The sequence below is a fragment of the Penicillium brevicompactum genome (assembly GCF_028827555.1).
Source record: "Penicillium brevicompactum strain IBT 35665 chromosome Unknown utg000006l_segment0_segment0, whole genome shotgun sequence".
In the NCBI taxonomy this organism is placed as follows: Eukaryota; Fungi; Ascomycota; class Eurotiomycetes; order Eurotiales; family Aspergillaceae; genus Penicillium; species Penicillium brevicompactum.
In genome coordinates this window covers 1,259,539-1,283,469 of record NW_026623209.1, presented here as the reverse complement: position 1 = coordinate 1,283,469, position 23,931 = coordinate 1,259,539, and the positions used below count along the sequence as shown (strand labels likewise).

General features: G+C 49.9%; 8 protein-coding genes across 8 annotated transcripts; 6 read left to right on the top strand and 2 right to left on the bottom strand.

The window, feature by feature from the left end:
• Positions 1–138: 138 nt before the first annotated feature.
• N7506_008679 (translation initiation factor eIF2B subunit delta) lies at positions 139–1,916 on the top strand (the record flags this gene model as incomplete). The annotated part of the gene is made up of 2 exons (XM_056957972.1): positions 139–882; positions 930–1,916. The coding sequence occupies 2 exons, from the start codon at positions 139–141 to the stop codon at positions 1,914–1,916; spliced, it is 1,731 nt and encodes a 576-aa protein (XP_056807362.1).
• A 631-nt stretch (positions 1,917–2,547) lies between these two features.
• On the top strand, positions 2,548–3,127 carry N7506_008678 (uncharacterized protein; the record flags this gene model as incomplete). Its single annotated transcript, XM_056957971.1, has 2 exons — positions 2,548–2,550; positions 2,600–3,127. The coding sequence occupies 2 exons, from the start codon at positions 2,548–2,550 to the stop codon at positions 3,125–3,127; spliced, it is 531 nt and encodes a 176-aa protein (XP_056807361.1).
• A 262-nt stretch (positions 3,128–3,389) lies between these two features.
• On the bottom strand, positions 3,390–5,559 carry N7506_008677 (DNA-directed DNA polymerase alpha subunit POL12; the record flags this gene model as incomplete). The annotated part of the gene is made up of 3 exons (XM_056957970.1): positions 3,390–3,563; positions 3,623–4,922; positions 4,979–5,559. Coding segments are annotated over 3 exons (2,055 nt in total), but the record flags the coding sequence as incomplete, so codon positions are not given.
• A 139-nt stretch (positions 5,560–5,698) lies between these two features.
• N7506_008676 (CRAL/TRIO domain protein) lies at positions 5,699–6,850 on the top strand (the record flags this gene model as incomplete). Its single annotated transcript, XM_056957969.1, has 2 exons — positions 5,699–6,458; positions 6,513–6,850. The coding sequence occupies 2 exons, from the start codon at positions 5,699–5,701 to the stop codon at positions 6,848–6,850; spliced, it is 1,098 nt and encodes a 365-aa protein (XP_056807359.1).
• A 1,986-nt stretch (positions 6,851–8,836) lies between these two features.
• Positions 8,837–10,904, bottom strand: N7506_008675 (uncharacterized protein; the record flags this gene model as incomplete). Its single annotated transcript, XM_056957968.1, has 7 exons — positions 8,837–9,028; positions 9,102–9,229; positions 9,285–9,359; positions 9,419–10,042; positions 10,101–10,190; positions 10,249–10,562; positions 10,669–10,904. The coding sequence occupies 7 exons, from the start codon at positions 10,902–10,904 to the stop codon at positions 8,837–8,839; spliced, it is 1,659 nt and encodes a 552-aa protein (XP_056807358.1).
• Positions 10,905–12,503: 1,599 nt separating this feature from the next.
• Positions 12,504–14,147, top strand: N7506_008674 (MATE family efflux transporter; the record flags this gene model as incomplete). The annotated part of the gene is made up of 3 exons (XM_056957967.1): positions 12,504–12,573; positions 12,651–13,193; positions 13,240–14,147. Coding segments are annotated over 3 exons (1,521 nt in total), but the record flags the coding sequence as incomplete, so codon positions are not given.
• A 925-nt stretch (positions 14,148–15,072) lies between these two features.
• Positions 15,073–16,745, top strand: N7506_008673 (agmatinase; the record flags this gene model as incomplete). The annotated part of the gene is made up of 9 exons (XM_056957966.1): positions 15,073–15,207; positions 15,266–15,362; positions 15,431–15,521; positions 15,595–15,678; positions 15,745–15,966; positions 16,020–16,237; positions 16,300–16,404; positions 16,450–16,600; positions 16,658–16,745. 9 exons carry the CDS (start codon positions 15,073–15,075, stop codon positions 16,743–16,745), a joined length of 1,191 nt encoding a protein of 396 aa, XP_056807356.1.
• Positions 16,746–18,514: 1,769 nt separating this feature from the next.
• Positions 18,515–23,907, top strand: N7506_008672 (uncharacterized protein; the record flags this gene model as incomplete). The annotated part of the gene is made up of 4 exons (XM_056957965.1): positions 18,515–18,668; positions 18,728–19,051; positions 19,314–21,343; positions 21,460–23,907. 4 exons carry the CDS (start codon positions 18,515–18,517, stop codon positions 23,905–23,907), a joined length of 4,956 nt encoding a protein of 1,651 aa, XP_056807355.1.
• Between the last annotated feature and the right edge of the window lie 24 nt (positions 23,908–23,931).

Sequence of the window (23,931 nt, the reverse complement as noted above, 5' to 3'; positions counted from 1 at the left end):
CCATTGGGCACAGAACCTCTTTCAGACATCAATGAAAGACATATGGTCAGCGATTAGTCGCTATCACTACCTCAAGACCTGCTGTAGAGGTGAAACCGATTTTGGACAGTAAATCCTGCAACTTATTGGGAGGTTTCGATGGGGAAGTCTCTCAGCAAGTTAGGGCTCCGCCAGTCGGTGGGCCGATTCTGGCAATACTTCTTTTTCCGCCCGCGTGAGTCAACTTCTCCCCACCAAATTCAAGAAACATCCCCCTCACACTCCGAAGGCTCAGACAAGATGACGAATTCAGACCCAGCGCCCGTCGCGCAAGCCCCAGCTGCCAAAGCCCAGGAGTCTCAGCCCACGGAAGCCCAAACCCTTCCCATTCGGGAGTCGAACCCAAAACCCACCAAAAATGATGCGCCCGCGTCCGCGTCCGCCGAAGGCTCCACAGAAAAGCCCCTCACACCTGCTGAATTGAAGAAGAAGGCTAAAGCCGAGAAGGCTGCTCGACGTGCCCGCGAAAAGTTAGAGAAGGAAGGGGGTGCCCCCGGTGGTGCCGCTCCTGGTCCTGGAGCAGGCCAGGCTCGGCCGCCAATTACACCGAAGAAGGACACTGCTGCCGCTGCGCAGAAAGGACAGAAGACACCGACAGCGCGACGTGGCTCAATTGCTACTACGCAGTCTGGGTCTGCGCTCGTCGAACAGCAGAAGAAGAAGAAAGACGATAAGAAGGTTGCTGTGTTCGGCCACTTGTATGGTCAGCAACGCCGCACTACCATCGCTGGTGGAGGAAAAGAAGTGCACCCTGCTGTACTGGCGTTAGGCTTGCAGCTAAGAGACTACGTCGTCTGCGGTAGCAGTGCGCGCTGTGTGTCGACTATGATTGCCTTCAAGCGGGTATGTTTGATCCTTGTCAGGGCCGATCCATGTACTAACTCGACCAGGTCATTGAAACCTACACAACCCCCATGGGAACATCCCTCCCTCGTCATTTGACCAACCATCTCTCGCATCAAATTACCTACCTCTCGACCTGCCGTCCTCTCTCCATCAGTCAGGGCAATGCCATCCGAGCTCTGAAACTCGCCATTGCCTCCACCGATCCCTCAACCCCCGAGTCAACAGCAAAGACCTCCCTCTGCGAATTCATTGACAGTTTCATCCGCGAAAAAATTACCGTCGCTGATCAAGTGATCGCCGAAAGCGCCGCACAGAAAATTCAGGACGGCGACGTAATTGTCACCTTCGCTGGAAGCAGCATTGTCAAGGAAACTCTCATCTCAGCACACAACCAAGGAAAGCGTTTCCGCGTCTCAATTATCGATTCTCGTCCCCTCTTCGAAGGCAAGAGCCTCGCCCGAGCTCTTGTCAATGCAGGCCTCGAAGTCCAATACTCTCTTGTCCATGCCACAACCCACGCCATCAAGGATGCCACCAAGGTCTTCCTAGGTGCCCATGCAATGACCTCCAACGGAGGCTTGTACTCCCGCGTCGGCACAGCTCTCGTAGCAATGTCCGCCAAGGAACGCGCCGGCGGCGTCGAAATCCCCGTCATCGTCTGCTGCGAGACAGTCAAGTTTACCGACCGCGTTGCTCTCGACAGCATTGTCGTCAACGAGATTGCTGATGCTGATGAACTAGTCATCAACCCCAGCCCTGATCAGATCACTGGCATCCCCGAGACCGAGGACGCGCCTGTGGTCGATACCAAAAAGGGCAAGCCTAACACTCCTAGTAATGAGCCACCTGCTTGGTCCAATGGAATTTCCAAGTCTCCATTGACTAACTGGAAGACTACTCCCAACTTGCAGCTGCTTAATATCATGTATGATGTTACGCCTGCGGAGTATGTGGATATGGTCATTACTGAGATGGGTAGTCTGCCACCTAGTGCTGTGCCCATTGTGCACCGCATGGTTACGAATCTCTGATGCATGTGTGATCTTGTAATCTCTAGCATGAAAATGGTTATGATGGTTTTTGATTTGAGCTTTCCTTTTCCTTTGTAATTGTATCTCTGGCAATTCTCATCAATTGGCATTCTGGATTCATGCTTCGGGACATGACTTTATCTCTTGCTGTAGAGAGCTTTGTAGTAAGGTCACTTGGTCGTTTGAACAGAAGTAGCAGGAGGCTCTTCATGTCCGAGGCGCCTGTGGCGCTTTTGCGGCACAAGCGCTAGAACAAGCGCATGAACCCAAATAAGCTAAGCGCGATTGAGGCGTTTGCTACGAAGTTGAGATAATTCCAAGCCGCCATTTACCTAGCCGAGTACCAAGGGCAGTCCGATAGAGTGAGATTTGTGTGCTTAATTCAATCACACCAGAATTGAAAGTGCATATATTGGACATGAGGGACATGGAAGCTAATTACTTGAAGAGAAACTGCTTAGTTGCGTCATGCACGTGATCAAGGCGGTGTAACAATCAATATTCTGCCAGTAAATCATCCCCACGCCGACGATCCAAACAACATTCCGACTCATATCTCCTGCAATCGAAAAGGACAATAATCTTTTAAGTGACACCACGGTCCCAGGAAGGTGACCGATCTACTTCCAAGATGGTAATATTAGCCCACCAGCACAACGTCCGCACCAACTGACCAATCGTAGAGCAAAGACTCATCAGCTTCATACATCCACATGCATCAACCACGCCTAGCAGACCTCTTCGAAGAATTTACCCGCCCACATGCCTCCGCAGCAACAACAGATCCTCACAACCCTAGTGACCGCGACACAAACCAATACGGCTCGGCATCACCAACAACAATTCCCTCCTTCCTGCCCGTCGAAGACGTCTACGTCGCGCCTCAATACCAGCCCCCAAACCCAGAGGACGAAGACGACGTCGTCCCAGACCAACATGCCGCATTTGGAATTGCGCGAGCTATGGATCGGCGCCGTGAGGCCGTCTGGCGGGATCTTGGTCTCGAGGCCCTTGTAAACGGCGAAGGACATGGGGCGGCTGGGCCACTGACAGGACCTGGAGGGACGGGAGCTACTGGTGCTGCGGGGTCGGGGCCTGGGACTACGTTGCGTGGAAGTGGAGGTGGTACGGCGGCAGCGGGCACCCCGGTCATTAGGGTTCGCGCGGCCGGAAGGAAAATGGGTGGAAGGAGAGTGGTTGGACTGCGTTGAGAAGGTGCTCCGCTCCGCACTTATGTTGCAGTGTTGAAACACTGTGGTTTGCATTTCTTATTGGCGAGGGCTTTTGGACTGGCTCATTGATACCCGTGTTATGGTTATGTTGGTGTTCTAAAATTGAAGATCATTGATTCATTTTCATTTTCGTTTGCGATTATTGTTGTTCCTAAATCGCTGAATGGTTGACTGAGCCGACGATTGTCGGTTTCAGTGAAGCCTGAACGCCAGCGTAATGCGATTATACTACATGTCAAAGTTAAATTCGGTTGATATCAACTCGAGCTCGCTCGTAGAGCTTGTGGCTGAGTTGCTTCTCCTCGCGCTCGTCTTCTCCCACTAGACGTGGGTGGATGGCCATCTGGGCATATGAGCCTGCTGCGCGACGTTTCGACAGGGTACCTGGGTTAATGACCAGCACACTGTCAACGACCTAAGAGCCTTGTTAGCACAATCCAAAGTTTTAAGGTTCGATCCAGAAATGGTGCGTACCTTCACAAAAGGTGGGAGCATGCTCGGCACGATCAAGATGTCTGGCCGAACATTCCACCATTCACCTAATTTCATGTAGGGTAGGTCGAGCATGGCGCCCGTGGCCAGCCCATTCTCGTAAGGCGGCCTTGGGAGGTTTGCTCGTGCAGTTGGGGGGTACAATGGGAAGAAGTGGCGCTGCTCAACAAGATATTTGGGCAGACGAGTGAGTAGGTTGCCTTCTGTCGGACGACCATGGAGGACCTCCTCTCGACGAAGCTCGGAGAGCACATCGTGGGAGCACATTCCTATGACAGCTTCGTTGAAGGACAATGTGACTGGGTTCGAGACCATGCGCACTTGCTTGGGCAGACCTAATTCCTTCTTGGGGAGCTGCTCTTGGGGCCAAGAAACGTGTCGACTGAGGGAATCGCGAACAGACGGAACCATCACAATGGTAATACTTGGCACAGCTGCCGCAAGACGCGCTAGCGGCGTTGAGATGCAGTGTCGGAATAAAACAGACAATGTCGCCGTGTCGGGGTCAATACCCTTGATGTCTGGTAAATCAAAGTCCCCCGATGCAAGAAGTGGGTGTTCGATGTCCAAAAAGGGACCCATCAGCACCACACTATCAGCGTAGTTTTCAGCAGCTTTTTGGCATAGTTCATGGAGTGGCTCAAAGTCTAAGTTGTCATCCGCCGTATAGGGACCTGCTGCAAGCATGACATTAAGCGGTGGGTTGGCATCTCCGTCGAGGCGCTCATTGATGTTGTCTAGTGAAACAGCAGAAGAAGCTGCCGGTGGGAGAAGAGGCATTGGAAGTACTTCTTTGACAGTGAAATATTCACCTGAAGGATTAATTCCCCGCAAAGCCACGATCTGCCCAGGAAAGAAGTTTACCGACGAGACGGAGTCTACCTTCAAAGGTACTCGTCTGCCGGCACCTGTCCGGCGCGAAGTCTCAAGCACAAGGGAGGCCGCATTCAGTTTTCCTTCAAGAGCGTCTGAGGCAATTCGCCCAACTGCAACGATCTCACTCGTACTTTGAGTGGCTGCGCTTCCAAACGTGATCTCGTCTGAATTGTATTTTTCTTGGAAGATAGTCGCGAATTCATCGATCCGATCGTCGAGAATCTCTGATGCTTCTGACAACTTCATACCCATTGGTTTGTATCCAAACTTCTTGAGGTCTGTATTGGCGGTGGGCTTGATACGGGCCTCGGAGAATGGTGCCATTGGGGTTTCCGGCAGAGAGAGGTGTGCATTAAGGGTCTCCACCGTCTGTCCGGCGTTCGGTCGCTCAGAGAACGGAATAACCCTAGCATTGTGATCAGTATCACGTCCTCTTTCATACTGATGACATGGTGGACTTACTGTACTCCATCGCCTGGGGTGCCCGTTGGTGTCTTTGCGCCCTGTGAGGCAAGCTTGTCGAACTTGCTGAACTTGGGGGTCGCTGGCGAGGTAAACTCTGCCTTCCGCTTTGCTGATCCGATTCCATTCACTGTGACGGTTCGTGTGTTCGAGGCATTTGGTGTCAATTGGTCAAACATGCCAAACATGTCGCCGCCGGCCGCAGGTGCCCGCGGGGTTGCTGTGGTTGCGCCTCGTTTCTCGACGTGTCGGCTGGCCTTGTCGCGACTCTCGCGCTCCAGTGCCTCTTGAACATCCTGCTTGAATCCCCTCACTGTGCTGATAGTCAATTTCACCCCCTCGCCCATCTTCATGCTGTAGGACTCCCATTTGTAAAAGAGCTCCTCGGCGGTGATTGAGTGCACGCGCATCATGGATAGAAGCTCTCCAAGGATATCTTTGGGGAGTCCATCGGGGAATGAGCTCGTAAAGAACTCATTGAGCTCTGCCTCGGCCATGGTGGTGTATCTTGGATCTTCAAAGTGTCGAGACGCGGAGAGGCGCGTTGAAGCGTGTCGGTGACTAAGCGCCCCAAAAAAGTAATCTCATTCAATCAATGCGGCAATCGAAGTGGAGCCTGTCGATCGCGAGAATTCGTGGCTTTTACCCCCGATTGTTTTGAGCGTTTCAATTATTGTCAATTGTTGATATTTCGAATATATAATACCCATAGATTTCATCATGTCTAACCAGGAGGCCGTGCCTGCACCTGCTCCTAGCAACGGTGATACCGCTCAGGCACCGAAGTCAACACCCGCCATCCTCCAGTCTGCATCGAAGTCAATTGATCTCGAACTGCCAACTTCTGCTGCAGATGGTCTCATCCAAAAACCATTCGCTAAACCTCTGGACTCCGCAAAGCCCGCAGCTCCCGCACAGCTCACATCGGACCAAAAGTCCAAGTATGAAGCTGTGCTAAAGACCGTTTCGTCTTGGACCACAGTCCCCACCAAGGCCGAAAAGGGCGCTCCGACTGCACCCATCACTGAAGATGAGCGTATGTGGTTGACTCGGGAGTGTCTCCTTCGTTACTTGCGTGCGACCAAGTGGAATGTTTCCGAAGCTGAGACCCGGCTCCAGAGCACTTTGACATGGCGCCGTGAATATGGCCTGGAGAAAATCACTCCGGATTATATCTCAATCGAGAACGAGACTGGCAAGCAGGTTCTTTTGGGATATGATATTAACGGCCGACCTTGCTTGTACCTTCTGCCTTCCAACCAGAACACAGAGAAGAGTGATCGCCAACTTGAGCATCTTGTCTTTATGTTGGAGCGAGCCATCGACCTCATGGGACCCGATCAAGAGACAGTTGCACTGCTGGTCAACTTCAACGAGACCAAGTCTGGCCAGAACGCTAGCATGGGCCAGGCCAAGCAGACCCTCGGTTTCTTGCAGAACCACTACCCTGAGCGACTTGGTCGGGCTCTCGTGATCAATGGTAAGTGATCTCTGGTATATCTCAAATCCTACCATGATCTAACCCTCCACACAGTTCCATTCATGATCTGGGGATTCTTCAAGCTCATCACCCCATTCATTGACCCCAACACCCGGGAGAAACTCAAGTTCAACGAGGATTTGCGTCAGCACGTTCCACCAAGCCACCTTATGAAGTCTGTTGGGGGTGATGTTGAATTCCGATACGACCATGCGACCTACTGGCCTGCTTTGAATACGCTGGCCGAACAGCGACGTGAAGCTTATCGTGAGCGCTGGGTCCAGGGTGGCAAGCAGGTTGGCGAACTTGAGAACTACCTCAAGGGTGAGAACACTCCCAGTTTGTCAGAGGCTATGGCGGAGGTCGATGCCAAAGCCAAGGATGGAGAATGAGTTTATTCTGAAGAGTAGTTGTCTTCAACTCGTTGCACTGGTCATGATCTATCATTGTGCTCAGCCCGTATGACAATGCAGGCAATATGCTCTGCAGTGCCGCATTCATTCTTTGTTCTCTGTGTATACACCACTTTACTTGCCATTGCTGTTTTAGACGTTTCATACCTGCGAATACATTAGCGATAGAGTGCCCTGATTACGCAGGTCTATAGCGGCCAGGGTCAATTTCAGCATTTCCAATACAATAATTTCCTATCTGGCATTGAGCCTTTACCCTTTGGCCTCCTCTTTCAATCATCTTTTCAAGTGTCTTTTCAAGTGTCTTTTCAAGTGTCTTTTCAAGTGTCTTTTCCAGTACTACTATACATATCAATTTTTAAGGTCTCTTAAGGACCTGTGCCCCTATCTTCTCTTCTCGGGCGTGTGTCCAGGGGGCAATCTGCTTAGTATGGCAATTATCCTTCCAACCTTTGCTGGGCATCCCATCACCCCCTAAATACCTGCGTAGCGTTATTCTGAAAGTATATGGTCTGTTCTCCGCAACTTCCCAGTCGTGGCATTGGTACCAATTAGACTTTGCTTCTCCAATGAAGAAATCGGGTTGAGCTTCACTAAAAAAGCATTTGAGCCAGGACTCAGTTTCGTATCTGTTCAGTCTGGAGCTGATGTTTCGAAAAAGTCGTGATGAAGCCGTTTGTTCGGAAGTCTGGAACGTGAACTGAGATTCCACTTCGAATTTATTGGTCATACTGTTGATTTCAGCTTTTGTGGAAATGAAAACCCGTACTAGAGGATGTTGAACGACGCAGTGATGTACCAGCCTCTCTCGGAACAAGCGATAGTATGATTGTCCTGGAGACTCCACTTGAGATTGAAAGTACCGCAACGGGTGCTGCTTTTGATGATATGTGATGCTCGAGCATGGACACATGTCAACTATCTCATTGCGTTGAGGATCGCACCAAACATTGCAGTCGGATATAGTAGGCGTCGTACCAAATGTCCAACTGCATCGGAAAGACCGCCATTTGGAGCGTCGGTGAAGATTTTCACATCTAATACAGTACACCCAGCGATCGTTTTGTAGGCGACGAAGTAGCAGCGTTCTTGGAACTGTTGATAAGACAGATATCCGATGTCTTTTGTTGTATAAGACATAGTAAGCATGCAGCTTTTTGCAACATACTGCAAGACATGCTCGATCCAGGTCTGAAAGTAGCTGAAATATAACTTCAACTATCTCTAATGGGATCTCCCACTGTGTCTCGAATTTCCGTGGCTTAGCCGATTTGGGCTTTAAGGGTGGATCAAGGAGCCGCAAAAGACTGCGAAAGGGTGTGAGAGGGCGTCGAGTCATGATACACAACCAGTCGATCAACGTCTTGAAGGCATATTCTCGTAGGTGTGTACGAACTGTGGCGGATGATTTTCAGGGACGGCTTGATAAAGCATGACAAGTGATACTATGACACCTACACACTACCGAGGTCATGCCCAGGTGCCCCGGTGCCCAGGTGGATGTCATGAATTTGTCATAGATCAGGTCATCCATGGATCTTTATGAAAGTAGTTTCGGAGCCCATGGTGGCTGCCTGGTTTGTCGGGCTCCCCACCCGAAAGTAGAAAACTAGTGTAGACCAAAAGAGCTCTCTCTCTCTCTCTCCCCTTCCTTCTTCCCGCTCCTTTCTTCCTCTTCTCGTCTCACAATGAATTACTCCATGGTACATATCTGCTCTCATCGATAGGTAGGCAGCACGGTTTCGCTCCCCATCGTCGAAAGGGCAATTTGGCGATACAGATGTTACCTGACTGCTGTTTGGATTCATTTTTCTGACAATATTGCCGAAGCAACTATACCACTACTGCCTCGATGTCTTATTATTTTTCGCCCGGAATTTCATCAAGAATTCACGATAGAAGAATCTCGTTCATTCCAAGGTAACGACATTGTCCTAAGGTCGTGAGCCTAATGCAAAGTGATCTCTAAGACCGCTCCTCAAGATCCATATCAAACTCTGGGTTGACCCAAGAAGGTTTTACTGCCTTATTGCGCAACCAAGGTCCGAATTTATGCAAAGCACCGAATACCAAACATCCGCCAACCGTTACAATGATGCCTTGAGAAGCGAATGTCCAAGTCCAGCCAGAAGAAGCTTGCCAAGGTGCAATGAAAAACTATACACAAATGAAATGTTAGTGACTGCTCAGCATTGAATAGATCAGCAACAGCGAGACTTGGATGACTAACAGGATTGATGAAAGCGCTCAAATTCAGAAACACGGCATAGAAGGTAATCACGCTTGTTGTTTGGAGCGGGTAACAGTCAATGATGTAGCTGGTAGTGACTGTATTACCAATTTGAATACCTGCCGCGACTTAAGAGCAGTTAGATCAACCTCCATTCAAGATCAGTTGGAATATGTGACTTACAGAAGAAGAATGCCACCTGGCCTACTATCCAGTGGTAACCTTGATCCACGCTGATTCCCCAAAGAATCAACCCGGCTATAACATTTCGACACGTCAGTGGGGTTTGAAGATGATAAGTGGGAATTCCCAAATACCTGTGGTGATCAACATTGCTGGGTACGCCAGCCACAATCGCATCTCTGGGACACGAATGTTGCCGTTCCGTGTCGAAAGCTTTTCAACTATGAAATCGCTCAGCCTCCCAGAGCAGCCGAATTCCGAGATAACAGTTCCGAGGAAGAGCCCGAGAAACAAGAGACCTTGTATGAGAGGTGTATAGCTCGCATAGGCTGCGGGTACCATCGTGATAACAGACAGAATCCACCAGTACCACACGAAGCTATACCCCAAAACTGCCACAACCACCGCGGGTAATTGAAACGTCAAGATAAATCGAGTAAGCGAGTCCCACGGTTTGGGATGGCGCATGCCGGGAACTGGTTGATAATTTATGAAAGGCAGGGTTTTTGTCCGACGTAGATCCGATATCAGGGTCTCCGTTGGTTCAAGTGACGTGGTCGCGTCAACCCCAGCTACTTGCTTCTCAACATCCCCCGAGATATCCTTGTGATCAAGACGAGGCATTTGCTCAAGCATTTTGTTGCGCGGGTAGAGGGTTTCGGGCATAAAGAAGACTTCAAGAAGCAATAACGCGGCGAAGAGAATGGCAGTAAACCAATTAATCCATGCCGCGCTGACAAGATTCAAGAAGCCACCAACTACCATGAAAAGTTATTACGCAGCCTTGGTATGATGGGGGTATCTTAACAAACTTACAAGTCGGTCCAAGTAATGTACCAGTATCAATTGCTAGAACCCACAGGCCTAATTTTTGGCCACGCTCATAATCGAAGAATAGATCGTTCACTAGATCAGGTCAGGATTTGGAAAGGTGTGCTATCAGGAATGAACAGCTAGGACATACCGACTGCCATTCCAACTGTAGATGCCGGGCTTACTCCAAATCCTTGGAAAAAGCGAGCAGCCATATACCCCGAGTATGTATCAGCGACGGCAGCGCCAACAGTGGATATCAACGATATGGTTGTTCCAACTATAAAAACCACCCTTCGACCGTAGATATCACCAAGTGATGACCATATGAGGGGACCAACGGAAAGCCCCAATGCTGGCACGGCGAGTGTCCAATTAACTTGCGAATAGGTGATCTGAAATTGATTCTGGATTTCCACAAATGAGGGAACTGTGGTAGTGGTGAGATATGTAAAAAGGAAATATCTGTGAATTTTTCACGACGGTCAGTAATGGACAGGCTAAGCCGAGTTCTTCATTCATCAGTTGCCAAGGTAGACAGGCAAAGTGTTAGATCTGAGTTCATACGCACTTGAGCATAACTATCGATAAGATGGCATGTTTTTGAAGACTTGACCAATTCAACGGGTCCAGGGAGTCGGCGGTCGGCTGTGGGTGAAGCTTGATTCCATTTTTGTTGACTGCTGCATTGTAGAGGATATGCGTGTCTTGGCCCACTGAAGTATCGATCGATTCTGGGTCATCGTTCTTGACATTGTTCTTTCCTGTCTCGCACTTCTCGTTGACAATCGTTGACGAAGATGTCATTTCGTTCTAGGGAGTGTTCAATAGCTTCAGGATTAACCGAAGTACCAAATTATAATAGAAATGACCACAGAGTCCTTTTTCAGTAAAGGAGAGTCTGGAATAAAAGAGAATTCAGAACATATGGGCCCCGAGGTCGAAATAGCCAACATGTTGTGCCTGATAAGCTACACTGTACGTAGAGATCAGTCAGACATGCATTAGGGTTTATCATCCTGCAAATCATGTTTTAGCATGCGTTTACGAAGGGTCTAGCTCAAAGTACTAGATCTCTATCAAAACGTACCAAGTATTGTCCCAAGTCCTCCCAAGTTTCATAAAGCACGTTGATATGGAATCGTGCTGCTTGATTTCCACCGGAAGGTATGCGGTCACATATCGAATCGTGTCAAAAGTATCGTGCTACATTGGCATATTTGTATAGCTTAGAGCCCGAAGTGAAGCTTTCGTAATTCCCGGCATATTTCAAAGCCGTATAACGGTTGGTGTCATATGACAGGGGTGTGGTTATGGTTATAGTCTTAGATTGACCAATCAGCTGTTTATGAGGCATGATAAGAGTCACTTTGGAAGAAGATAAGCACGGCAGATGATCTGACACTTTCATATGTACTCCGTATAAGAATTGGAGTAAGGTACCGATTAATCCTCCGAGAATCTTGTAATATGGTTGATCCCCGAAAATTTCCTCTTCGGAGTAGGGATCCCTAGCCTCTATGTCCAAGTACCCGAGTATTTCACAATTACCTAGAACCATACAGAGAAGGAGAAATTGAGTTTGCATTTTCGTGAAGATATACTGGACTGTGATTGAAGGAACGTAGGGGAATTTCGGAAATATCATATCATGGAGCGCGGACTATTCAACCAGTCGGCTCATCATTGATTGTAAAGTTGCGGCTTGTCGGATCGACATGGAGATAGTATACTAGATAACATTATTACCATTGACAGTCATAAGAATTATTATATTTGACTTTATCAAGGTTATTCTGAGATTGAAACGACATGCAGCTCTAGTCAACTTCCTGTTTGGGGCAACGGGAAGACCCAGGGCCGATCCCGTTCCCCGCCATTGCTGATAAGGATATCCGATAGGCACGGAGACCCTGACATCACACCTGGGCAAAGATCGAGACTAGACCTGTCTATTCAGCCGTGCACCGCAAACTTTCCGAAATCACTTCAACGTGGCTCCAACGCGCTCGAAATTTTACAAGATTCGAAGTCCGCAAAACAGATGGTCCGAGATCGGACGGGAGTCTACAACATCTCCCCAAAACGGCATGACAGTGGAGCAAAGATACACCACCTACAGAACCAGCGTCTTTGATTGCCTCGACTATGGAGTCATCATAGAGATTGTAGCTGGGGACTTGCTGTCATTGTGGTTGGTTGACGCAAGCTGTGGAAATTCACGAGGCAATGTACCGACTCCACGCTGGCCGCAGCATGGGTCTTGAAAAAAAGAAAGAAAAAAAAAAGGAAACACCATTTCAGCGCAGGAGACTCTCATGCAACATCTTTTGCTCTTCTCAACTCCCTTGCTTTAGAGTCAGGTGGAATCACACACCGTACTGTGTCTGTGGCCTTAGACCCTAGAGTCCATTCCACCCTAAGCTGCTCAACGCCGTCAAAACCCAGAGTATTGACATTGACGCTATTCTCAATCGTGAGCTGAGCTTCCTCCCACCGCAACTTGTCGACATGTCGGAATCTAGAAGTACTCATGCCGCTCAGCAAGATGAGCGTGCCCCCTCCTCCCAAAACCCATCCACAACGGCTCATCATGGCGCGATGCCGAAGAAGAGAAAGGGCCATTCTCACGAACTTTGGTTCTAGGCGAGTTTTGGATCTTGCTCAAAGACTCCATACCCGTGATCCTAGCATATGCTCTACAAAACAGTCTCCAAACTGTATCTGTGTTGATCATCGGACGCTCGTCGCCCGAGAACCTCGCAGCAAGTGCGTTTTCGCAGATGTTTGCTATGGTAACGGCTTGGATGATCGCCCTCGGAGGTACAACGGCTATCGACACGCTTGCTTCCTCCTCTTTTACCGGCAGTTCAAACAAGCATGATCTGGGAATCCTGCTACAACGTGGATTCTTGGTCCTGGGGCTTTTCTATGTACCGGTCGCTATATTGTGGACTTTTTCGGAACCTCTCTTCTTGTTTCTTGGACAAGACCCACAGCTTTCGCATGATAGCGCTAGGTTTTTAACCTGTCTGATTCCTGGAGGCCTGGGCTACATCTACTTCGAAGTTATGAAGAAGTTTTTACAAGCTCAAGGTGCGTTTGGCGTGGAAATCCCGAGAAACATAAACTAACTACAAAGAAGGAATCATGCGAGCTGGAACTTATGTTCTTCTCATCACATCGCCGCTGAATGCCGCTCTCAACCATTTGTTCTGCTACACGTTTGAGATGGGTCTATTAGGCGCGCCTCTAGCCACGGGAATTTCTTACTGGCTCTCATTTGCCTTGTTGGTGCTCTACGCACGCTTCATCGAAGGCTCCGAGTGTTGGGGCGGATGGTCTCGCGAGGCATTCCAAAACCTCCGCACATTCGCGCAACTCGCTCTAATGGGATTTATACACGTTGGGACGGAATGGTGGGCTTTTGAGATAGTTGCCTTAGCGGCTGGGCGACTGGGCACCGTCTCTCTGGCTGCCCAGAGTGTGATCATGACAGCTGATCAAGTACTCAACACTATTCCTTTCGGCATCGGGGTGGCAACATCTGCGCGCATTGGGAATCTACTAGGTAAAAGGGACGAGAAAGGTGCAGCACGGGCTGCACACACGTCCGCTGCACTAAGCATTGTCTTTGGTGGTGTTGTGCTGGCAGTTCTTATCGGGACCCGGGACCACTTCGCGAAATTGTTCAATGATGATACGAGTGTTGTGAGACTTACAGCCGAGGTGTTGCCGTATGTGGCGTTATTCCAGATTGCAGATGGACTTAATGGAAGTTGTGGTGGAAGTCTGCGAGGAATGGGACGACAGCATGTGGGGGCTTTGGTGAATTTGGTGAGTTATTACTGTGGTGCGCTGCCGCTGGGGATTTGGCTTGCGTTCAATGGCTGGGGACTACAGGGCTTGTGGGCTGGGCAGTGTATTGCGTTGTACTTGGTGGGAATTCTTGAGTGGATCATTGTCGCGCGCAGTCGTTGGGGCGCTGAAGTGCAGAAGGCTTTCCAACGCATGGATGTACATGAAAGGTTAGAGGATGGGTCTGATTAAGATACTCGAAAGTGCGTTTTGGTCGCAGAACTTGTCACATAGTTAGGTAAATTACTTAGTCTTCCTCCAGTCTTATGCCATTTGAACAGCAGTCGGCGATGCTATTGAGATCTACCGCTTCTATTAGACATACCCTGCTCTGTAGGCAAAACCCAACGTACACATTGACAGCCTCACCATTGATAGTACTACATATTGGAAAAATCTACATCAAGGGTCAAAAATTGGTGTACCATGTCCCTCATCATCATTGCGCTCCGTTGTCGGAATGTGGGCTTGCCCCTCTAGATCTTATAGATCGGCATCCACCAATGACCACGACCCGATAAGCCAAAGCGTACACCTAAAGCCCTGAATGTGCTCCCTATCTTCTCCAACTTTGATGTTTTACATGGTCCCACTCCCCCGGCCTACCATTTTGGGGCTGCTGTACCAGCTTTACCTTGCATGATGTATGTACGCTGTGGCCAAGCTGTCGTACCGCATCTCCCATCAATTGGCTTCATCCAGACGAGAATCCTTAAAAGGAAGTTGTCAGGAGTGGGACAGAACTCTCTCTGCCCAGTTATGAGATTTGACTTCCTTGTTTAGGTCTTGTCCCCAGCCATGGCCAATCTTTGGATAATGAAGGCCCGATAGAAGGTATTGCCGAGCTCTTGTCAATCAACTCCATTTTAGGGAAAGAAAAGGAGTGGATTACTCTCGCATGACAGGTTGAGCGATACGTTTTCCAAGGTTCAAGGATGTTTTCATTTCAACTCGGAATGGTAATTCCCAGGTGTTCGCTCAACACGAGCCACAGCCTTGGGTAGAAACATATATCATGGAGGCATCCGCCATACATTTCTGCACCAAATAGGGCGCTTGTTTTCGGATCTCCCAAGATTTCATCGATAATCCGTCGCCTTCCAAAGCTACCACTACAATGATTGTCTCTCTCGCAAGCTCAATTGCCTTTTTTGCGCTGGCCACAGCCCATGGTGACCACGGCCAATCCCAGCTTGCGGGCCCACACCAGGGACTTTGGTACAACACACTACCAGGAGATGGTGGTACACAGGTAAGCACGATCATAATGTCGAGATGTCGAAGAGAAAATGGATTAATCGACATCATAGGCGGACTCTGTCTTTTCCGGGATCTCAACTTTCGGGCGTCTTCCCTACTTCCCATGCCTGTCTAGTGATGCTGAGAAATACGACATCGCCTTCCTAGGTCAGTCAAAAGCTCAGAAGATCATATCCATGGATGTCGAATTTTGGTTGACTTATCTCAACTTCAAGGTGCCCCGTTCGACACTGGAACCTCATACAGACCCGGCGCACGGTTCGGACCCAGTGGTATCAGACAAGGCTCTCGGCGCCTGAATCTCTAGTACGTTGCAGCCCCATAAGACATGAGATCCGGAAGTCGCATGGACACGTTACTGATACAAATTGGGATCTAGTGGTGGATACAACGTCCCATTAGAGGCGAACCCTTTCACCAGTGACATGCGGATCATGGATTGCGGCGATGTGCCTGTTACTTCGTATGTTGTTACCCAAGAGACATCAGCCGATAGCGCAAGCAGATCTAGACACTGACAATGATGTAGATACGACAACGCTTGGGCGATCCAGCAGATCGAGGAAGGGCACAATAGTGTTCTAATGCGCAAGCCTTTCACGGATGCAGACAAATTGGGCCTTTCGCGAGCTGGCAAGACTCTTCCTCGTGTCATCACGCTCGGTGGTGATCATACTATCACACTTCCCTTGCTGCGGAGTATTAACAAGGCCTATGGACCTGTCACAGTCATCCACTTCGACAGTCACTTGTGAGAATATCTTTCCTACGGGTAGATGAGAATCGCTGACAATTTTTTTTCAGGGATTCTTGGAAGCCCAAAGTTTTTGGAGGGTCTCCCAGCCAGGTCGCTGCTATCAACCACGGCACATACTTCTACCATGCGGCGATGGAAGGATTGTTGAAGAACGATACTAACATCCATGCTGGAATCCGTACAACTCTCTCCGGGCCCTCTGATTACGAGAATGATGGTTACTGCGGGTTTGAGATTGTCGAGGCCCGAGAGATTGATGTTATTGGTAAGTTGACATATGTTATTGTCACTCGAATCCACCATTGCTAAGCTTTTATACTATATCAGGGACGGACGGTATCATCAAGAAGATTCGCGACCGTGTGGGGACAGACAACCCGGTTTATCTCTCGATCGATATCGATACTCTGGACCCTGCTTGCAAGTCTTCCTGTTTGAGATGTCGGGTGTTAGTATTGTCACTAACAATGATTACAGTTGCCCCCGCTACTGGTACACCAGAGACTGGTGGTTGGTCTACTCGCGAACTGCGAACGATCATCCGAGGCCTCGATGGGTTGAACTTTATCGGTGCAGACATTGTGGAGGTGGCACCCGCGTATGATACCAATGCGGAGCTGTCGACGATGTGGGTTCCTCTGAGCATTGAACTATGTACCTGAATGAGACTAACGTATAACCACAGGGCTGCTGCAGATGTACTATATGAGGTGCTTACAATCATGGTCAAGAAGGGGCCTTTGTCTCTTGGTAAGTCGTCTCACGAACTGTGAGCCTTTGGCGGCGTCGGTGGAGATGTCCTCATGGAATTGAGAAGCACAGACCTCATATTTGAAGGTTGGCTTCGAGCTTGGCTTTTTGATTTTTGGCTTTGGACAATATAGTTTGCGAAAGAAAGACAAAGGGGTAGTTACAATCAATGTCTGATGTGAAACATAATTACATGGCAATGAGAGACATTATGCTCGTGTCCCGGAATGACAGAGGGAGTCTGGTACTCTAGTTACACTGAGTGAGATTAAAGTGTCTAATATTAGTTAGCAATCAACCCCTGGATATCCGTGGACGTTCCGGAGATGGTGATGCTTTTGTAGTTTCTTCCCAATTATTTTGACTAGTGTGGATACTTAGGGGACCGTCGGAGAATTACTTTAGAGACCGATGTGTATATGCCCTTGGATGTTTTTTCTCTCTCTCCTGAGCGTGATAGAACATTTGCCTGGAACGAAGATCCAATCAAAAACAATGAGAACCCTTCGTGAAGTTGCTTTAGAGTGTCCATAGATGAATTCAGTATGCTAGTTATACATCGTAAATAAATCTTTTCTTTTATTGTTTCTTCACTATTTAACACAAAATCTACACAGTATACACTCTGTTCCGAACCAAGACATCGTCGATCCTTCAACGGTCCCCCTGCTTTGGAGTGGACCTTTCACCCGAGATTAAATTGCAAAGTCAAAAAGGTGACAGAAATTTGACATTTCTGCTGCTGAATTTTGGGAGTACGGAGTAATCTCCTACCAAGTTATGGTTCACAATCCAATTAGGGCTTACTTTAATAAGTCCTAATAATCCAAATTTTCAGACCATCCCCTATCATTGTTCTGCAGGGTAGGAGTAGAATCTCACCACACCCAGCTCTAGACCCAGATCGCGGTCAGTTGATGTGGAGCCTCGGCACTAGGAGGTTTTACTAGATTGGTCTGGCTGGCCCGTCTTTGACCATGAATTAGACTCTAAGTGGAAGTGAACGCGCAGCGATCGACATGTTGCGGTATACACGGTTCACTGTGAGAGGAGAATTTTACCGTTCAGCCCTGGAGCGGAGACTAGGTATACAAGGAACAAAGGTACCAATACGGAGTGCATAAGATGAGCCTAAAAGGAACATCTGAAACGAACGACAAGAACGTGTTCTCTTTTGCGGCTAGGTGGAGACCTGGGTTCACCCAGGACATAGTGTATGAAATAGTCGCCATAGTAGCCGTTTGGGCGAACAAGAGGTAAGGCAAGACGCTATTGAACCATGTGTTCAGAGTATTTAAGGGATAGCAATAACAGTGTGAAATGGGTAGAAACAGAGTTAAAGGGTAACAAGAATAAGTAGTACGGAGTAGTCCGTGGGAAATTAGTAGTGGTATGAGAAAAAAACGAAGATATAGGAGAGGGAAGTGTAGTGTTGATACTCCCGTGTACTCCGTAGAGACCCAAAGAAGAGATGCCCCTGAACCAGCGGTCCTCGCTTGGGTCCAAAGCATCTCCTTCATCTTAAAATCACCACGCTAAACTCTATTGGGTCTGTGCACGTCCAGTTTCTCCAGACCTGCATCTTCTTATTATTCCACCTCCCTACTTTCTATCGTTACATTGTTCTGGAGTACTGCAGGTACGTATTTACATGTTTTGTGTGGTGTTTTGGTTGCTGCTTGGACTTGGGGAGAACTTTGGCTCACTTCACACCAGGCCTCCTTTGCGCCTCATGACTACCGACCTTCATCTGCTTTGATTTCGAATTTCTATTCCACCTGGCGTGGTTAGAATGACCGCTTCACCGCCAGCGTCGCCGACGGGCGCAGCCCCGCGACCCATCAGTGCTGTCATGCGCACTCCTCGCAGTACCAGTCGCCTCAGCATGAGCAGCAGACAAGGGAGCCGTGCATCCGACGAGGTTGGCAAGACTGCAGTCAAAGTTGGTATGTCTCTCGCCCTTCCCCGGACCGCATCCAAATTCAATTCAACTGACTTCGCGCAGCTGTCCGTGTGCGACCACCACTGAAACCCACCGACCCCGGCTACGATTTAGTCCCCCAGCGATTCCAACGCTCAATGGTCCAAGTCGTCGATTCCAATAACCTGACCGTCGATGTCCCCAATGCTCAGAAGTGGTTTACCTTTGACCGCATTTTCCCCGAAACCACCGAGCAGGAAGGCATCTGGGAATACGTCAGTGATAGTCTTAACTCGTTCCTGCAAGGTTACAATGTCTCGATTATGGCGTATGGTCAGTCCGGTGCCGGAAAGTCATTCACCATGGGTACTTCAGGCCCCAATGAACAGAAGATTGCGCAAAATATGGGTGAGTTTTAAACCCTTGTGTCGATCCCACAGGGACTAACCGTGATGTTTGTTTAGGTATTATCCCCCGGGCCGCACAGGTGCTGTTCGATAAATTAGACGGACCCCCAAAACACAACAGAAACAGCTCAACTGCCACTGGCCTCCGAACACCCCAGCGATATTCTATGAGCTCTGCTGCAAGCTTCGGGAAGCCTCACCAAGAGAAAGAAAAGACCTGGCAGCTCAAAGCTACCTATGTTGAGGTGCGCTTCTGGTCATAGAGCCCACCCAGACCATAGCTGACGAGGAAATACAGATCTACAACGAACACCTCAGAGACTTGCTGCTTCCAGACTCCACCCCTACAAGCGACCGCAGCAACGTTACAATCCGCGAAGACACCAAGGGCCGCATAATTTTAACCGGCCTCCATCAAGTCGAGATCAACTCTTTCGACGATTTGATCGGCGTCTTGAACTTTGGATCCGCCATCCGCCAGACAGACTCCACCGCGATCAATGCCAAATCATCCCGGTCGCACGCCGTGTTCAGTTTGAATTTGGTCCAGCGGAAAACTAGCGGCGGACCAGCGACTCCCACACCCAAGGAAAAGCGGATGTCCATGCCCGCGGACTCCTTCAACAACGGCGACTCTTTCACTGTTGACAGCAAGCTGCACTTTGTAGATTTGGCTGGCAGTGAGCGGCTGAAAAACACCGGGGCTTCCGGTGAACGCGCAAAGGAAGGAATTTCCATCAACGCCGGTCTAGCAGCACTCGGAAAGGTCATCTCACAACTTTCAAAACACCAGGGGTCCCACGTTTCCTACCGTGACTCCAAACTCACCCGCCTACTCCAGGATTCCCTAGGTGGGAACGCGTATACCTACATGATTGCTTGTGTTACCCCGGCGGAGTTTCACTTGAGCGAAACTCTGAACACCCTTGAATATGCGCAGCGGGCGAGGAAAATCCAGAGCAAGCCTCGCATTCAGCAGATCAGCGACGATGGAGACAAGCAAGCCTTGATTGACCGGTTGAAGGCCGAGGTGAACTTCTTGCGTCAACAAATTCGCAGCAGTGAAGGATCTGAGCGAAGGGATGGTGGCTTCGCTGACAGAAGCGAGCGCAAGCATGAGCGCGAGAAGCATCTCCAGAACCAGCTCCTGGATGTTCAAGAGAGCTACAATTCCCTCAGCCAGCGCCATGCTAAGCTCATCTCAACCATGGCCAATGACTCAGAGTCACACACCAACGGCGAGACGGATGATGCCACTTCGGAAATCGGAAAGAGCTCGGTTGAGAGAATGCAGCGTTCGAAGTCTTTTGCAGAATCTGTCGAACAGATGGTTCTGGAGTACGAGAAGACTATTCAGAGCCTGGAAGCCTCGCTCTCTGACACTCGGTCCTCCTTGTCCACCTCAGAGAGTGATCTGCTCGAGCGTGAGACCAAGTGTGCTTACGTTGAGACTGTGCGGGATCAACTTCAGGCCCGCGTTCAGAAATTGCTAGACCGAGAAGCCAGCACCGAGACTTATTTGCATGAACTAGAGTCCAGGCTTGACGGCCACTCTGGTGGTGAAGAAAAGCATGCCGCCATTGTTGCAGAGCTTCGCAAGGAGCTTAGCCGCGCTCGTGACAGCGAGGCGAGCTGTGAAGAGTATATTTCTACCCTTGAAGAACGTCTCTCCGAGGCTGATCAAGATATGGAACTTATGCAACGTGAAGTACTGCGACTGGAAAATGTTGTTGAACGCCAGCGAGGCCTCGGCCAGCTAGACACCCTGCTCAGCCAACTTGATCAGCATGGTGGCGAGGGTGTAAATGGAAACCACTCGCAGAATCATCAAGGCAGAGGCATGCAGTCTGCCCATAGACACACGCCATCTCTGGATGTTCTCAACGAAGCAGCTGAGACGGCCATTCCAGAGTCCGATGAGGATCTTGTCGGCCCTATCATGGAGGTCGAAGACGAGGCTTCTGTCCACTCAGACTCTGACACCGATGTTGCCGGCGAGGACTTGAAGGTTTTGGAAACCGCCACGAGCAGATTGGAGGCCCGACGCTCAGAGGCTGCCTACGAGGATCCCATCTCAAGCCCTGCACAGTCGAAATTCGTTGCCGACAAGCTGGAGACTGTCACCCAGGAGCTGTTCGATCTGCGTATGCAGCATGAGAACACCGTAGGTGACTTTGAGATTCTAGAGTCCAAGTATGAACAGGCTCTCAAAGCCCTCGCCGAGCTTCGCCAAGACAAGATCGATGAAGCCCGCCACACGGCTCCTATTCAAACTGAACATTCGCCACGCCCTGTGTCTTTTTAGGGAATGGAGGCACTCCAATCTCGAAGTCTGGAGCACAACACTCATTCTCGCAATCGCTCTCCTCGGAATTATCCTCGGCCGGGGAACCATCTACATTGCGCGAGTCCTCTGAAGATGGATCTAAGGCAATTTCATCCGCCCCATCAACCCCCCAGGTCCTTTCTGCTGTTCAAATGGACCCAGAGGAAGCAGAGAACATGCGCAAGATTCTCGCCGAGCACCAAGAGAGTGCCGAACTCATGACTCAGAAGTACACCGAGTTGCAGACTGAGCACGAAGAGATTCTTGTACTGGTGGAGCAGTTGAAGGCCGAAGCTCAGCGTGCCAAGTCGAGCTCGCCGCCTTCGACCCCTGGGTTCAAGATGATCCGTCGCATGACCAGCCAGAACCTGCTGTCTGGTGTGGACCGCGCAACTCGCGCCCTGACTGGGCTGAGATTGATTGCTACCGAGGAGTTTGCCGAAAAACCAGATGCTATGCACAACTTCGATTACCACTTGGATCAAACCATGCACGAGCTGCAAAGCCGTATGGAGCGCCTCCAATCCCTTGAGACTGAGAACCAGGGTGTGAAGAAGGAAATGGAAATGAAAGCTACTATCATCTCTGGTCTGACTAGAGAGCGGTCCAGCTTGACGGGCGCGTCGCCTGTGGATATGGCTCTGGTCTCTCAGCTGCGCGATCAGGTCGTCTCCCAGGAGGTGCAGATCAACCAGCTTCGCGAAGCCCACGAAACTCGCCAGAAGGAGCTGATGGCCGAGATCGAGACCTTGAAGGGTCTCTTGAAGTCCCAGGAGAGTGCTACTCGGGCAATGGATGCTGGCGCCGAGGAGTCCGATAAGAAGATTGATGCTCTGCAAGGTGAGCTCACTGAATGGCAAGGAAAACACCAGAATGCTCTGGTTTCCCTGCAATCCTCGGAGACGCAGCTTACGAGCACACTTGCTGAACTGGAGAGTGCTTTGGCTTCTGTTGAGGCCATGCGATCTGAGCGTGCTGTCAACGGCGGTGAGTCTACCGAAAGGGAGACTACTGCTCGAGAGCTCGAGGGTGGTCGAGTTGAACAACAAGACCTTGTGGACAGCTTGAAGCATGACATCGAAGGCCACAAGTCTACCATTGCCACTCAGCTTGCAACTATCGCTGCTCTGGAGAAGTCTCACTCTGCTGCTCAGGGTGAACTGGCTGCCCAAACCACCACCGAAGAAGCGACCAATGCTGGGGCCGTCGACCTGGGTCTCACCTCCAGGGCGTCTGACCTTGAGAAGGAAATATCCTCTCACAAATCCGTTCTTAGCGCGCGTCAGGATGAACTGGTTACCCTCCAGGAATCTCACAAGCAACAGCTGGCTGAGCTAGAAGAGCGCACCAAAGCTGCGGCGCAGGCTGATCATGATGCTCGCATTGCTGAGAAGGACGCGGAGCATGAACAATCTATGGCTGCTTTGCAGAAGGATATCGCGGAATCTCGCGATGAGTTGGTCAAATTGCTGAATGCTGTTTCGACTATTCTCAATTCTGAGGTGTCTGCCGAAACACTGGCAGACCAGATCCAAGATGTCCTGGCTCAAAAGCAGAACTTCTCTGACAAGTATGCCGAACTCTTAGACACCAATGAGGGTCTCCGCAAGCAGCTTGAGGCCAACGGGGAGTCTGACAGCCGCCTGGACGAGTTGACTAAGAAGAACAACGTTCAGGATGCCAAGGTTAATGAGCTGGCTCTCTTGGTGGCTACATTGGAGGATACTCTTCGCCAGAAGGATGAGCAGGTCAAGAAGAAGGAAGCCCTCGTTGAGGAAATCACCATTGAGAAGCAGAAGAGCGTGCGACTCGTCGAAGAGTTGGAGGAGCAGATCACCAACAGCTTCGACCAGCACCACAACCGTTTGTCTATTATCCAGCAAGAGCGTGACCAAGCACTGGAAGACGCCAAGGCCAAGATCGTGATCTACGAAGGCGATATCGAGACTTATCAAGTACGGATCGAGCAGCTGGAACTTCAAATCAAGAACACCGGCAACTCTGACGGCTCTCATGACCGCAGCAGCTCCCTCACATCAAACCTCCGCAAGAGCTCATCTGCCACCTCCCTCCCCTCGCCTCCACCGGCAATTCCACTCCCTCCCCTTCCGACCATCGCTTCCCAGTCCAATGGTTCGTCAAGCGTCTCCCCGCCTAGCTCCCGTCACGCTAGCAAGGAGCTCGTCAATTCTCAGATGGCCGAGGACCAAGAAGCCCGCATCCGAACAATTGAAAAACATCTCTACGCCGAGAAGCAGCTCACCGCTACTTTGGAAGAAGCACTCGGTGACCTTGAGACACAAAGCAGCAAAGTCAAGAGCGACTGCGAAGCATGGAAGAAGAAAGCCTGGGGCTTTGAAGACGAACTCAATTCTCTACGAAAGGAACGCAGCTCTGCCCGACTTTCCCTTCAAGCTGTTGAGGAAGAGCGCAACGCCCGCCGTGAAGCAGAGGCTGCCCGTGCTCAACTCGAGGAGCGCATGCTTGCTCTTAACAAGAAGAAGAAGAAGAGCACTCTCAACTGCTTCTAAGCATAATCTTGAGTGTTGTGAAAA